This window comes from Cynocephalus volans, chromosome 3 (assembly GCF_027409185.1).
Source record: "Cynocephalus volans isolate mCynVol1 chromosome 3, mCynVol1.pri, whole genome shotgun sequence".
NCBI classification, from domain to species: Eukaryota; Metazoa; Chordata; class Mammalia; order Dermoptera; family Cynocephalidae; genus Cynocephalus; species Cynocephalus volans.
Genome location: NC_084462.1, coordinates 184,295,906 through 184,310,948, shown reverse-complemented (window position 1 = coordinate 184,310,948; position 15,043 = coordinate 184,295,906). Strand labels below are relative to the sequence as shown.

The 15,043-nt window shown below is 51.2% G+C and overlaps 2 protein-coding genes across 7 annotated transcripts in view; one reads left to right on the top strand and one right to left on the bottom strand.

Annotated features, from left to right (window-relative positions):
- Window positions 1-15,043, top strand: part of BRF1 (BRF1 RNA polymerase III transcription initiation factor subunit) — a 73,866-nt gene that overhangs the window by 40,761 nt on the left and 18,062 nt on the right. For 4 of the 5 annotated variants that reach the window (XM_063090539.1, XM_063090541.1, XM_063090538.1 and 1 more), the window contains exons 5-7: window positions 283-355; window positions 12,872-13,021; window positions 14,319-14,412. In XM_063090539.1, coding sequence (XP_062946609.1) covers window positions 283-355; window positions 12,872-13,021; window positions 14,319-14,412 — 317 coding nt within the window. The remainder of the gene's footprint in view (window positions 1-282; window positions 356-12,871; window positions 13,022-14,318; window positions 14,413-15,043) is intronic. The other variant, XM_063090542.1, reaches the window with a different exon arrangement.
- On the bottom strand, window positions 1,471-4,095 carry BTBD6 (BTB domain containing 6). Of its 2 annotated transcripts, XM_063091633.1 has the most exons (5): window positions 4,045-4,095; window positions 3,589-3,901; window positions 3,412-3,502; window positions 3,136-3,254; window positions 1,471-2,974 (listed from the first exon to the last, which is right to left on the bottom strand). In XM_063091633.1, the coding sequence occupies exons 2-5, from the start codon at window positions 3,810-3,812 to the stop codon at window positions 1,942-1,944; spliced, it is 1,467 nt and encodes a 488-aa protein (XP_062947703.1). In that variant the 5' UTR covers window positions 3,813-3,901; window positions 4,045-4,095; the 3' UTR covers window positions 1,471-1,941. The 2 variants fall into 2 exon arrangements, with proteins under 2 accessions (XP_062947703.1, XP_062947702.1); XM_063091632.1 differs by lacking the exon at window positions 4,045-4,095 and having other exon boundaries at window positions 3,589-4,024.

Genomic DNA, 15,043 nt, shown 5'->3' with positions numbered 1-15,043 from the left:
ACAGGACACCTTCAGGCAGGTTTTCTTCTGAGCAAATACCACCACTGGGGAGACAGTGTAGTGGGGTCTAACGCAAGAGGGAAGGGCCCTGCGTGACCCAGAGGCTGAGTGAAGGACAGCCAGGCTGCTGGGGTGAGGAATGGGGGGCTCCACCAGCCGGCAGGGGCCTCCACCATCAGATTCTTTAACGACTGAACAAGGAAGTACTCATTTTGAGAAACAAAAAAAAGAAACATTTCCTTAAACACCAATGCTTCCTTGGTTCTGGTCTTTGCATCACAGGTGAACGTGTACGTGCTGGGGAAGACGTTTCTTCTGTTGGCGAGAGAGCTCTGCATCAACGCACCAGCCATAGGTATGTGGCAGGGCTTAAGGGTGTCCGATGGGCTGCTTTAGACACCAGTGTGCCAAATGTCCTTTGAAGAGTGGGAGGGAAATCAGTGCAGGACCCCTCCAGGTAAGAAATGTCTCCTAAAAGCTGCTAGTAACTCAGGACAGTGGGGCTTTATTCCTGTGCAAAACCAGAAGGCCCACTGTCAGTGCCTGTCAAGTGTGGACGAGGGTATAGACAGGGAAATGGAAGTAGCACTGCATGCTGGGAGCCTGTCTTGTTCAGACAAGGTGTGAGGAAGACACCTGGCCTCCAGGTTCCTCTGGGAAGGCAGGACATCTGCACAGACAAGGAGTGGTGGGGGTGGCTCCTGGAGATAGTGCCCTCCCAGCCACGGCCCTTTCTTTGAGCTTTACCAAAGAGTGGTTTTCACAGCCTGCTTAGAGGACCTTCTACTTACTTTGCCTGTCGATGTCTAAAGTATGTCTCTTTAAAGGTAAAGAAGCACCATGTGTGGCAGGGAGCAGGGGGATGGGTCACCAACAGGGCTGGGTCCCTGGTTCTGGCAGGGTGGGGGCTGCAGCAGCACAGGGAGACAGGGCTGGGGCCCTACACCCGGCCCACACCCTCCCCAGAGAGGCCACACCCCTGTGCTAAGTGGGGCCATCCCTCCCCTTGAGGGGTCAAGCTGGAACTTTCTAGAAACAAAGAAACTGACCATGGAGCACGCACTAGTGTGGGAGGACAGAGGCGAGGGCTGGAGCAGCTGCTCTACCCCACAGCAGGCTGTCCTGGCCCTACAAAGCGTGGCCCCCAGCCCCCCACCCCTCTCAGATCCAATTGTTAAAGTAGGACTGTGTCTGAGGTGCTAGTGATGCTTGAGGAAGTACAGAGACAACCAGACACCTGGCCATTCCCCGAGTGTTCTAGCTACAGCCGTGGAGAGGAAGCCAGCCCAGACACTGCACGGGCCTGGGGACATAGGGGCTTCCCTGGGACACAGTTTGCTTCTAACCACTTAGCACTCTGCAGCATTGTAGGTTTTTTCTAGTGATGGCAGGGAGGAGTTCTCACCTTCTCAATTGTACAAGAAAGAGAACACCCCAATTTACGATCCGTATCATTCATCTACAAGTGGCTATCATTTTATGAAACCTTTATTATGAAAATCCACTTAAACAGATAACTACTTTAAGTGACTTTTTGCCAAGTTTGGATTTGAAGGGAAGTTCTCCAGTTATGCTTGAAAACACTTAGAATCCAAGAGTGTAGGAAGAATGTCCAAGCCCTCAAAGCAGATCGCACAGTACCACTGGGAGGGGATCTGGAGCCTGCCTTGTGCCCCAAATCTTCCCTCTCCTTGAGACATGCACCGTGTACAGGAGATGCCTAAAACTGAGACACCCAGGCTCTGGCTGCATAGAACAGGCATCTATTTCACAGAACCGGGCTACATCTGACTACATACAAGAGAGAGAGTAAGTGAAGCCTTTAATGGTGTCAGTAAGGCAGTCAGCAGAGTGCCCCGCACTTCCCCACACTTACTGGGTGAACTGCTGTGAAGGACAGGCTGGGCAGCCTAGCCTTCCCCGACGTCTTCACAGCGCATCTCAGGCGTAGAAGATGAGCTCAGGGATCTGCCCGCCCTGGACCCCGGTCCCATTGGTGCTGTCCGAGGAGCACTGGAACTGGAAGGTCACCTTCCCACACTGCACTTCTGTCATCCCCTCCTGCCCAAAGTAGCTGAGCTCACTGCCATCCAGGACGGCACTAGCTGTGTAGAAGGTGTCCTGCTCAACTTGGACAGGGTGTTCAAACCAGACTGAGAAGGTGTTACTGGATCCATCTGACACAAACTTGGTCAGATTCTGAGCCAGAACCATCCCCAGCCGCTTGAGTTCAATCTTCACACTGTACTCAGCCTTCCCAGAGCTGGACCCATACAAGCCCATCCCTGCAATAAATACCCTTCTGTCCACAGCAAACTGGATGCTGTCACAGCGCCCACGGTACCGCCACTGGTTGCTGCGGTAGGCAGAAGACTGGAAGCGGTGGCACCTCTGGGGGGTGAGGCCCTTCCTCTTGGTCAGGGGGAAGTCGAGGAGGGGCTTATTGGCAGCTGTGTACCATAGGAAAATGTTGTGGGTCTCCTCCAGTGTCAGGATATCCGACTGGGCAGCGCCATTGGCAAACTCCTCCAGGGTCATGGTTGGAATTCGGACCAGATAGAGGGCTCGCCCCAAAACATGCCTCTTGTTGCGTGGGGTGACCGGCAGGCCCTGCCTCTTGCACTCTGCCTCAGCCCAGTTCAAGACAGCCTCAAAGACCACGGCCTCCTTGGTGTTGAGGGCCTCCCGAGTCACGATGATCTCCAGCGTCTGCCAGTCTATTTCACAGAAGCCCTCAGACCTCAGGGCCATCTCAGCCTGTGCGTCAATGACCTCCCAGCAGCGCTGGGTCAGCTCAGGCTCCTCAAACAGCCGACTCTGGGACAGCAGGACACAGGCATTTTTGGCTTCAAGACTTGTCTCCAGAAAGTTGACACAGGCTTTTGCCAATGCAGGGACAATGTACTTCTTGGCAGCATACAGAGTGGCCAGCACCGTATCGGCTTCTAGATCAATCTCATCACTGTACATGTACCTAGGCAAGGCAGGGCTTGTGTCAGAGACTGCCCAGAGGTTTGGGCCTGGGAGTGGCCCATCACCACCTGTGTGCTTCCCCTCAAGAGCTGCGGGATGCTGCCTAGTGGTGACCAGGCAGAAAAGAACCACCCCGTCCTTCCAGGCTCACACAGCACTTACTTTAACAAGATTAGAAAAGCTGCAGGCTCCACGTCCGGAATGTGGATTTCTGCCTTGACTTCTGCAAGGTCCCCGTAAAACATGGCATAGAAGACGGAGCTACCAACAGCCAGAACATACTGCGGATGAGAAAGACTTGTGAGCCGATGGGCTGCACGGGCAGTAAGGAAGACATGGGGAGGCTGTGTCCTGCCACACACGCGTCAGGGACAGCTCATTTTTAGGAGGTGGCCTGCGCCTTTGGGAGCTCAAAGGGCTGAGCCTCTGCCTACCAACCTTGTGGGCAGGCACCCTCCTGGTCGCCCCCAGGGGCCCCACGATGAAGTGGACGTCGGCCATGAGCTCGTTGTTGAACATCAGCGCGTTCCTGCAAAGGGCAGAGGCACAGGGGCTGGGGCTGGGCGGGCACGGCAGGGGCGCGTGCGGGGCGCGGCGGGGGCACGGCGGGCTCACCTCTCGCGCAGGGTCGGGTGGAAGGACTGCCAGTTGGGGCTCTCCAAGTTGTTGTTGTTGGGCGCGGGTGGCGCGGGCGCGGGCGGCGGCGGGGCGGGGGCCGGGGCGCTGGGCGGGCTGCGCGGGCTGGCCTTGCGGCTGGGGGCGGCCGCGGCGTTGCTGTTGGCGATGTCCGTGGCGGTGGCGGCCGCGGCGCTGGCGGCCGGGTAGAGCTCCGCGGCCATCTTCGCGGGTGGCGCGGCGGGGGCGGCCTCAGCGCATGTCGGCGGCGCGCCGCGCGCCCTCGCGCCGCGCCGGGGCTTCGGGAGCGGCTCTGCAAGCACAAGGAGGGAGCTGAGGCACTGCGCGACGCGGCCGTGCAGGCAGGCCAGGGGCAGCAGCATGGGGCCGCCGCCCGCCGCCCGCCGCCCGCAGCCCGGCCGCAGGGGGCGCCGGCCCACCCGCCCTCGCCCGTACCCGCCGCGGCGCCGGCGTGTCGCGAAGCGTCGGGGCGCGCCACGGTGCGTCACGGCGCCTTATGGCGCGTCACGAGGCCCCGCCCCGCTCTTCCGCCCCCCCCCCCCCCCCTCCGCAGGCGCGCGGCCCGGGCAGGCGCTGGGTGGCCGCGGTCCTGGAGGACGGCTGGATCGTCTCCTATTTCCTGGCTCCGGGGGTTGCGGGTGGGCAGCTCCTGTGCGGGCCTGGGTGCGACGCGCGTTTCCCAAGCCTTGTCACGCCCCGCCTAACTTCCAGGCTTCGCTGATTTAATTGTGAATACCGTTGAGGCTGTCTTCTGTGTGTATTGGCCACTTACATTTCTCTCTGAATTTTCTGTTTATGCCCTTTACCATTTTTGAGCGTAGCTCACTTCACCCTGCTCTGAGAGCCCACCTGTGTCAGCCCCGACCAGGCAGGACTGCCGTTTCCCCACATTCTCCTTGAGGGACAGGCACCGAGAGGTGACCGCTGTGCTCAAAATCACACAGCTGCTGGATGGAGAGATCAGGATTTGGTCCCAGGCATCCAGCTAGAGCCTGGGGACCCTGGGGATGCTCTCCTGCCTCTGTCGTGTGTCAGACATAACCTTTGCATTTGTCTTTGGGTCGTGATTTTCTCTCTTTTTTTTTAGGTTTTAATGTATATATGTTTCATTTTTATTTTTTATTAGGAGCATATTCGTTATTACAAATCATTTTTCTGTATGCTCTTTACCCAGCCTGTCTCTCCCCAAACCACCTTCCTCCCTCCGCCCATCTCTAGTATCCTTAGGTTTCTTCTCTCCTTCTGGAAAGTTCAGCATATCGTTTTGGTCCTTCCTTCCTTCTTCCTTCCTTTCCTCCCTTCCTCCATCCATCCCAGTTATGAGTGAGGACATACAGTATTTCTCTTTCCTTGTCTAGCTTGTTTCACTTAACATAATCTTCTCCAGATTCCTCCATGTTGCTGCAAATGTCAGAATTTCATTCTTTTTTATGGTTGACTAGTATTCCATTGTGCATATATACCACATTTTCCTTGTCCAGTCGTCTGTCGATGGACACTTAGGTTGGTTCCATAACTTGACTATTGTAAATAGAGCTGCCATGAACATGGGACTGCAGGTGTCCCTTTGACATGAAGATTTCCATTTCTTTGGATATATGCTCAGTAGTGGGATTGCTGGATCATATGGTAGCTCTATCTGTAGTTGTTTGAGGAAGCTCCATACTGTTTTCCATAATGGCTGTGTGTCGTGACTTTTTCTGTTTGGGACATCATGTCCGGTGTCCTGCCTGGTGATGTTCTGGTGGTCATTGCTGGGATGTCACCAGGCCCCGTACGAGTGTTCTCAGCACTCTCCATGCACAGGCTCTTGGCAGCCTTGGGCTAATCCTGGGAGCTGGGTGATGTGAGAGTCCTGCTTTTGCAGGTGAGAGAACCAGGCTTCTGAGGACACGCAGTGGGTGCACGACTGAGCCTGGGGTCAGATGTGCAACTCTGGAGTCTTTGCTTTTAGGAGGGGCTTCCTGACCCAAGGTTACATAAAGAAGTCCTATGTTTTTCCCATGCTTCTGGTTTTCAAAACTTTGACATGCAAGAATGTGTTCAGAACCCAGCTTAATAGCTCAGTGACTGGTCAGTGGACACATCCTAGGTCACCCTAACTCTTGCCTAAAAATCAAGCACAAGCTCTGGGTTTCTTTCATGTGTATTGGTCTATTCATTTTTTTCACCTACTCAATTTTAGCAAATGTTCCCTAGGAGGGCATCTCTTTCAGAAGATATTTGCCATATTTCCAACAAAGGGCACCTAGAATAGAACTACAAGTCAGGAAGAAAAAGGCTGGAGACAGTTTTCCCCTTAAATGGGCAAAGGATGTGGCTGGCCCGTGGTTCACTCGGGAGAGTGTGGTGCTGATAACACCAAGGCCACGGGTTCGGATCCCATATAGGGATGGCCGGTTTGCTCAGTGGGTGAGCTTGGTGCTGACAACACCAAGTCAAGGGTTAAGATCCCCTTACCAGTCATCTTTTTTTTTTTTTTTTGTATTTTATTTTATTATTTTTTTTTTTAAAATTTTCTTTTGTCGATATACATTGTGGCTGATTATTGCTCCCCATCACTAAAACCTCCCTCCCTCCTCCCCACCCCCCTCCCCCGCAACAATGTCCTTTCTGTTTGCTTGTCGTATCAACTTCAAGTAATTGTGGTTGTTATATCTTCTTCCCCCCCCCCCCCCGGTTTTTTTGTGTGTGTGCGTGTGTGTGTGTGTGTGTGTGTGTGTGAATTTATATATTAATTTTTAGCTCCCACCAATAAGTGAGAACATGTGGTATTTCTCTTTCTGTGCCTTACCGGTCATCTTTTTAAAAAAAAAAAAAAATCGGCAAAGGATGTGAACAGACGCTGCCAAGGTGAGCAGTGAAAAATGCTCACAGCATTAGTTATCTGGTGTTTGAGGTGTCACTGAGCTCCCCCAGTGGTGGAACTGAGTAAGGCTGCTGAGACCAAGCGTCAGGGAGGACGCGGAGCTACTGCGACTCATGCTTTGCTGGCACGAGCAAGACTCGGGGCACCTAAGTGCTTCGGAAAGCTAGTGGTGCATGCGTTGGGGCCCAGAAAGCCCCAAGAGAAGATATGTGCCTGTGCTCACCAAGGACACGTCCACAGAACCGTGGCAGCATGTCGTAACGTCAGAAGTCCACTGGCAAAGATGGGCTGGCCGTGGTGGCCATGGCTTCTGTCCCAACTGTCTGCTTTCACAGGAAATGGTAAAGGGCATAAGCAATTTTCAGGAAAAAATAGAAATGGCCGGAATAGAAACAGTCGACATGTCCACCAGCAAAAAGGGATTGACACAGTGTGGGTGCAGTGAGAATGGAGGGGCTACAACTGCACAGCGCACCTGAGAGACAGCTGCCTCCAAGGGTCTGCCGGGTGGCCGTGGGGCCAGCACCTTGACCTGGGAGGTGTCGCAGGATTTGAATTTCTGAAAACTCTTATACTCTGATAGAAAAGAAAAAGGCCATCCCTTTCATCTTGAGTTTTAGATGGTTGGTCAGTGTCTTAAATCTCCATCTCAGTGTTCACAGCCCCTTTCCTATTCCTAATGCCCATTTATGTTTTTTCTCTCGATTAGGCTTGGTAGAGATTTGTGTATCAATCTTTTTGGAGTAGTAGGTCTAGGTTTTATCTATTTTTGTGGTAAAAAACACACAAGTTTACCCTCAACAGCTTCTGGATGTACAGTACAGTGCTGTTAGCTCCATGTATATTGTTGTATAGCAGATCTCTAGAACTTTTTCATCTTGCATGACTGAACTCTATACCACTGAACAGGAACTCCCTACTTTCCCCTCTCCCCAGCCCCTGGCAACCACCATTCATTCTCCTTGTTTCTGTGAGTTTGACTGCTCACCTAAGTGGAATCATACAGCATTTGTGCTTTTGTGACTGGCTTATTTCACATAGCATAATGTCCTCAAAGTTCATCCGTGGTATAGCATGTGTCAGAATTTCCTTCCTTTTCAAAGTTGAATAATATTCCATTGTATGGATAGAGCCCATTTTCTTCATTCGTTAGTCCACTGATGGACACTTGGGTGGCTTTCATGTATTAGCTATTGTGAGTAGGGCTGCTCTGACCATAGGACTGCAAATATCCCTTTGTGAGCCTGCTTTCAATTCTTTTGGGTATGTTCCCAGAAGTGTCATTGCTGGGTCATGTGGGAATTCTATGTTTAGCTTTCCAAGGAGCCACCATCCTATCTTCCACAGGGGCTGCACCATTGCACTTTCCTGTCCACAGCATGCAGGGCTTCCACTTTCTCCTCATCATCACCAGGGCAGTTGCAACTTTCTGGGGTTTTTTTGTTTTAAAAGATGACCAGTAAGGGGATCTTAACCCTTGACTTGGTGTTGTCAGCACCATGCTCTCCCAAGTGAGCTAACGGGCCATCCCTATATAGGGATCCGAGCCCGTGGCCTTGGCGTTATCAGCACCACACTCTCCCGAGTGAGCCACGGGCCGGCCCTACCTTTCTGTTTTGTTTTGTTTTTTTTGTCTTTTTTTCGTGACCGGCACTCAGCCAGTGAGTGCACTGGCCATTCCTACATAGGATCCGAACCCGCAGCGGGAGCGTCACTGCGTTCCCAGAGCCGCACCCTCCTGAGTGAGCCATGGGCTGGCCCTACCTTTCTGTTTTTTTGATAGTGGCCACCCTAATGCATGTGAGGTGGTATCTCAAGGTTTTGGTTTGCATTTCCCTGATAATTAGTGATGTTGAACATCTTTTCATGTGCTTGTTGACCATTTATCTTTTTGGGAGAAATGTCTGTTCAAGTCTTTTGCCTGTTTTTTAATCAGGTTTTTCTTTTTTTGTAATTGGGTTGTAGGAGTTTTTTTTTTATATATTCTGGATATTTACTTCTTGTCAGATATATAGTTTGCAAATTTAAAAAAATATTTATATATTCATATGTATTACAGTTTGTATTAAAAAGAGAAAAAAACTTGCCCAAAGAGAAGCTCCTAAAGGACCCAGTGGTCCAGATCTTCCAGTGCAATCTTCTGCCCTCCCAGCTCCCCTTTCCCTGGCTCTCCTGTGTCCCCACGACCCTGGACTTCCTCCAGCTCCAGCCCAGCACCTGTCTGGTTTTCAAAACTTTGACATGCAGGAAGATGTTCAGAACCCGGCCTAACAGCTCAGTGACTGGTCAGTGGGCATCATCTGGCACTGCCACGGCTTCCTTCTGGGTACCCCCTGCTGTGCTCCGGCTGTGAGTGTGGGCAGTGGAGGCGGTGGAAGGTGGTGGGGGAAGAGGCCAGGATCCAGGGTCCCTCGTGGCTGGGATGGGATGAGGCCAAGAAGGGGCCAAAGTCTGCTGTGGGTGGGGAGCAGGCCACGGCCACCTAGGGGCTGCTGCTGCTGTGCAGGCCCTTGGAGGTGCAAAGCTTGGAGAACACGGCCAGTGCGGCAGGGAAGTTGGGTGGCGTGGCAGGTGTGTTGTGGGGAGCACACATCATCTGGTGGTGGTGGTGACTGTTGGGAATGTTGGTTTCTTGGAAAACTGTGCTAAGGGCGGTCTTGAGCTACTAGAGGGCTGCCTGCAGCAGCCACTGTGCCTGGTTGGCATGACCTGGTGCTGCAGCTCTTCCATGTTCACCAGCATGGTGCGACTAAGGCCTAGCCGCTCAGGCTGAGCACAGATGTGGGCAGCGAATCGGTTTGCGAATATCTTCCTTCATTCTGCAGCTTGCCTTTTCTGTCTGTTGATAGATTTCTTTGCCATGCAGAAACTTTTTAGTTTGTGGTAGCCCCATGTGTCTATTTTTGCATTTGTTGCCTGTGCTTTTGGTGTCATGTCCAAGAAATCATTGCCTAGACCAGTATCATAAAGCTTTTCCCTGCGTTTCTTCTAGGGCTGTTATAGTTTAAAGTCCTATGTTTAGGTTCTTTCATCTGCTGAGAGCTGGTTTTTGTGTGTGATGTAAGATAAGGGTTATATCCATTCTTCTACATGTGGAAATCCACTTTTCCCAGCACCGCTTGTTGAGGAGACTGCCTCACCCTCCTGGGTCTTCTTGGCCCTTGTCAGTCTTTTCACCACATGTGTAAGGCTTCTCTTCTGGCTCTCTGTTCTGTCTCATGGGTCTATGTGTCTGTCTTTATGCCAGTATCATGCTGGGTTTTTTGTTGTTTTTATTCTTTTCTTGATAGTGGTAATTAACTTATTTACTTCTTGTATTACGGTTCTCCAGAGAGACAGAACCAATACAGTACGTATATAAGTATGTGAGAGGGGATTTATTAGGGGAATTGGCTCACACAATTGTGAAGGCTGAGGAGTCCCATGATAGGCCATCTGCAAACTGGATGCCGGCAGTGTAGGTCAGCCCAAGTCTGGAAGCCTCAGAACCAGGGAAGCCAATGGTGTGATTCTCAGTCCAAGGCCAAAGGCTTGAGAGCCATGGGTGCTACTGGTGTAAGTCCTGGCACCCAAAGGCTGAAGAGTCCTGAGTTCTGATGTCCACAGACAGGAGAGAAGAGCATATCACAGCTCCAGTGGAAACGGAGCAAGACATTTGCCTTATCCTGTTTTTGTTCTCTCTGGCCCCCAGTGGATTGGATGGTGCCCGCCCATACCGAGGGTGGATCTTTCCCACCCAGTCCACTCAGGCCCACGTGCTAATCTCTTCTGGAAACATGCTCATAGACACACCCCAAAATAATGCTTTACCAGGTTTCTATGTATTTCTTAATCTAGTCAAGTTGACACCTAAAATTAACCATCTCAAGTCCACCTCTTGAGAACTTGGTGTCTGTGTTTATCTCCTTAAACCATACTTAATCTCCAAGTGGGATGATAACAATGTAATAGTTCTGCCTAACATGATGCATCTGTCTTGCATACAATCAAAAATGCATTAGTCCCTTTCCCAGGAGGTGAAGTCCTCAGGTGATTTTACTCTTCTCCTGATATCCCATGACTTAAATGCAAACGTAAAGTTAACAATACTTAAATACTAATATAAAGTCAGCAAGTCTTGTGTTACATGATAAGAATAAGGGGACCAAAAACAAAGATGATTGCTTAATATATGTACGCCATATGTATTGATGCACAAACATATTCTTTGCACAATAGGGATGACAGTTATGACCCTCGTTTCTGTAACTGGTCACGTGTTCAAAGCTGGTATTTATAACTAGCTTCTTTTACTACCCATTCTGTATTCCCTTTGTCTTCAGCACGCACCTTAGCTGGTCATGGCTCTTTACCTGGTGGAGTGACCCAGACCTTCATCCCTGAAGAGTCTGGGCCATTTGTAGTCTTGCCTGGATTGGGTTGTTGTAATTTTCCATTGACCTTAATCATAGGACATGATAGTACTAAGAGATGTCCTAAGGGATCTTCTGTATTCCAGATGTAATCTTCCCTACCTCCATTGTGAAGTAGTGTCCGACTTCCCATTGGTAGTCTGGGTCAGTCTCCCCAGCCAACACCACAACTCCTTTCTGAGCCTGCTGACTCAGAGGCATGAGGAGCCCAAAGTGGCCAGGTGGCAGCCTTAACTTCCAGTTCAGTGGGATCATTGTTGTGTCTGCTGATGGAAGCAGTCCTCCCTCCAGAACCAAGACCTCTAGACCAGCAGAGCATGAAGTTGTGGGGACAGGCAGTAAAAATGTTGCTCGTGAATGGAGTGGTGCCACTTCCATTTCTACCCCTTTCAAATGATCATAATCGGATTTCCCACCCTCTTAACACTGTTACAGTGGGGACCAAGTTTCCAGCACACAAACTTTTGGGGGACACATTTCACCCAGAGCACTTCTTTTTCTTTGTTAGTTCTTTTTGCCTATTTTAAGTTTATTTAGTTCATTTTTAACTCTCCGGTATTTGGTTACTAACTGTATTATTTTCAAAGTTTCTTCCTTAATTATAACAAGTATTTAAGTCTATACAGTTGCCTAAAGGATTGTTCTTAAATTTTCTAAAAGTGTTTGGAAGTGAGGGGGCTTTGTTTATCTTTTTCTTGCTAATTTTTAGTTTTATTGCACTTGTGGTCAGAGGACATGCCCATGAGATCAATGTTAAATGGAATGTTTTGAGGTTCTTTGTCCTTTAGTACATGGTCATTTTCATACCTTTTCCACAGACTTTGGGAGAGAAGGATTACTCTGTACGGTGCAGAATTTTAAATTGTTAAATTTTCTCTGCAGTCTTTTTTTCCCCCCTAACTAGTCTGTCAAATTTGAGAGAACTATGTTAAAATCTCCTATTTCTGTGGTTTTGAAATTTGTTTCCAGTGCTTTTGATTCATTTAATTCTTCCTCTATAACTGTTGCCTACAGATTCGAGACTGTTTGCCTTCTTTAAAAAATTTTTTTCCATTGTATGAGGTCCAAGTCCCTTTCGACACCCTCTTGCCTGTGACTCCACGCTAGCCAAGGGCATCACTGTGGCCCTGCCCCTTCTGTGGGGCCTTGCGGGGCCTGCCGAGCCAGCCTTCACCTGTTTGTGCGCCTTCAGTGTCTCTTCTGAACAGTGTGTCCTGGCTAGTGCCTTTGTGTCCAAGCTGATCAGGGAATTGAACCCATGTCATGTGTTTTCTATTTGGGTTTGTTATAATCTCACATTGTTTTCTTTTTTCTTTCCTGGATGAAATGCTCAAGCCTTTCCTGCCCCTACCCCAGTCTCCTGACATATTTCTCTTGAAATATTTACCAGTATTTTTAAACTTAGTTATCTATTTTAAGGACTAAACAATGCCAAAGCCCCACCCAAATGAGGATGAGATCTTTTAACAACTGTTAATCCCTAGCTCTGATGGCTTATGTTTATTGAAAACAATTATATTGTTCTTAAAATAACTCTTATTTTCCTCCCAGTAATATTTTTTAGCACCAGATTTTTTTTTTAAATGGTAGAAATGGACTGTAGCTCCAGATTGCCCCAGACTCCAACCTGGGCACACCATGTGGTCTCTCCATGCCCTTTGCCCCCCTGGAGTCACCACATGCCACCAGCGGGTGCAGAGTGGTCTGCATGAGGTTCCCACACCTGCCCTGCTGTTGGACCATCAGTCCCCTCTGAGAATCCCAGGGAACGTTGTGGGGACGGCCGTTAGCATCTGCAAGGGGCTGCTCCAGCCTAGGAGAAGGGAGGCTGTGCTTCGGGGAGGAGCGGGGCGCAGGTGTTCCAGGCTGTCCTGTTTGCCCTGTCTGGTTATTGAGCACCCTGTAAAGCCTCCTTTTGAAGAGTGATCCTGGCACCAGTGGGCGCAAGGCTGCTTGCTGCTGAGGGGCTGTCTCTCTGCAGACCCCTGCCTGTACATCCCGCGCTTTGCCCACCTGCTGGAGTTCGGGGAGAAGAACCACGAGGTGTCCATGACTGCCCTGAGGCTGCTGCAGAGGATGAAGAGGGACTGGATGCACACGGGCCGCCGCCCCTCAGGCCTCTGTGGAGCAGGTACACTGGGACCCCTGGCCACCTTCCCTAGGGACGTGGAATCACACTGGCCTCACTGGCCACTGCAGTGGTATCTCTGTCCTGACTGCAAGCAGGCTGAGCCCACGGGTTGTAGAACGCGTTTGCAGAGCTGGCCTTGCACTAAGAGTTACCTCCTTGCCTCCCGTGCCGAGCACTGACATGGCCTGCCAGGGTCCGCAGCCCTGACCTCTGCAGGACCCTCAGAGGCTGAAGGACAGGATGCTTCCAGATGAGTGTTAGGATTCTCAGAGGCTGAGGGCTTCGACCTGGCTTCTTGGGTTTGCCCACTCTCGGGGGAGTGGCCATGTGGCCAGCCCTGCTCAGGGTCACAGGGTGCCCAGCTCTCTGGCATGAGACACCGTGGCCTCTCGTCTGAGACACCGAGTAATTACTGCAGAGGGTGCCCAGGCTTTCTGGCTAATCTCCCCCTTGCCCCCATCAGCAGGGCAGCTGTTCTTGTCATGCCCCTGTGGACCCTTCCAGGTTGCAGCTGCCATAGACAATCCTTGTGCTTTGCTCTGGGTGCTGTTGGGGCTGGCATGGGCATGGTCTGGCTGACTACACCAGCCCTGGACCCAGAGCCCCCTGCCCAGGAGGAGCCCCCTCGAGCTGGCAGGGCCCTCACTCCTCCTCCGGTGCCCCTTACCTCCGTGCCCACAGTTTCCAGTGTTCCTACACTTGGCTAACAGCAGAATTAATACTACCTGATGCAGTTCCATTTGAAAACCTGATTTCCACGTTTGCACTGCAATCCCAGGCCTGTCGGTCCACCACAACCTTGGTTAACACGTCGCCACCCCCTGTGGTCCCATCCTCTTTTCCTCCTCAACCCGGGCCATGTCAGAACCCTAAGCTCCCGTCACAACCAGTGCTTCACACACGAGCCACCTCAGGGTTAGCTCCTTTGCTTTGATGAGTTACGTGAAATTCTTGAAATCTGTATTTTAAATCTCCTTGTATTTAAAAATGGAATGTGATGTAGCCACCACCCAAAATAAGGTAGTGAGTCTCACTGCCCAGAAGTTCCCTGTGTAATGTCTCTGTTTAGGGAAGGGTGGGCCCCCCTGTCAACCCCTCACTCACCTGCAGTGGCCACCCAGGCGAGGCTCCTGCTGCCTTGGGCAGACCCATCTTGCTCCAGGCGTCATCTCCCTGTGTGTGGGGTCAGTCACTGTGGCCGCCCTGGGCTACACAGAAGCATCCTCTCTTCTGTATTCTGTCTTCCTAGTTGCCAGCCATGGCTCAGGTTTACGAGGCCCCTCTTGTTCCTTTCTAGCACTTCTAGTTGCAGCCAGAATGCATGATTTCCGGAGAACTGTCAAAGAGGTCATTAGCGTGGTCAAAGTGTGTGAGTCCACGCTTCGCAAGAGGTAGGTGGCTCTAGGTCACAGCATGGGGACCATGGTGAGGCCTGCTTGTTGGAGCTGCTGCTGCCTCCCAAAGTCCCCACTGCCTCTGCTCAGCCCCTGGCCCTGGCAGTGCGGTAGCACCAGTTGCCCAGGACCCAGTCTGGCTGTGGTTGCACAGGAGCTTGGGTGTGCTGGTGGGCACCCCGCCTCCCTCCATAGTGTTCCCTGCCAGACCTTCTGGGGCCTGCCCTGTCCAGTGAAGGTGTCCCCTCTCTTTTGATCTCAGCGTTTCTGTGTGAGTTAAGGTGGAAGGTGATTTGTACAGCTGCCCTAACTCCCAGTTGGGAAGCTGGCAGACGCTGTTTTTGACATACTAGCGAGAGGCTTTGTCTGTCTCCTATTTGGTGTGGCCCATCCTGGACTTTGAGAGCCTAAATGACCTGTCTGCCAGTGGGGGGCTGGGGTCAAGCAAGAGACCGATGTGTGTGTTTAACCTAAAGGCACATGAGGCAGGCAGATGTAGGGTGGGGCTCTGCACTCCTGCTTTGGTATGCGGTGTTAAATGGTAACTCACAGCCCTTCCGAAACAACAGCTTCATGTAATAGACTTTGACGTGATCAGTGTGATTTTGACATGGTGGGAGTTGCTTGC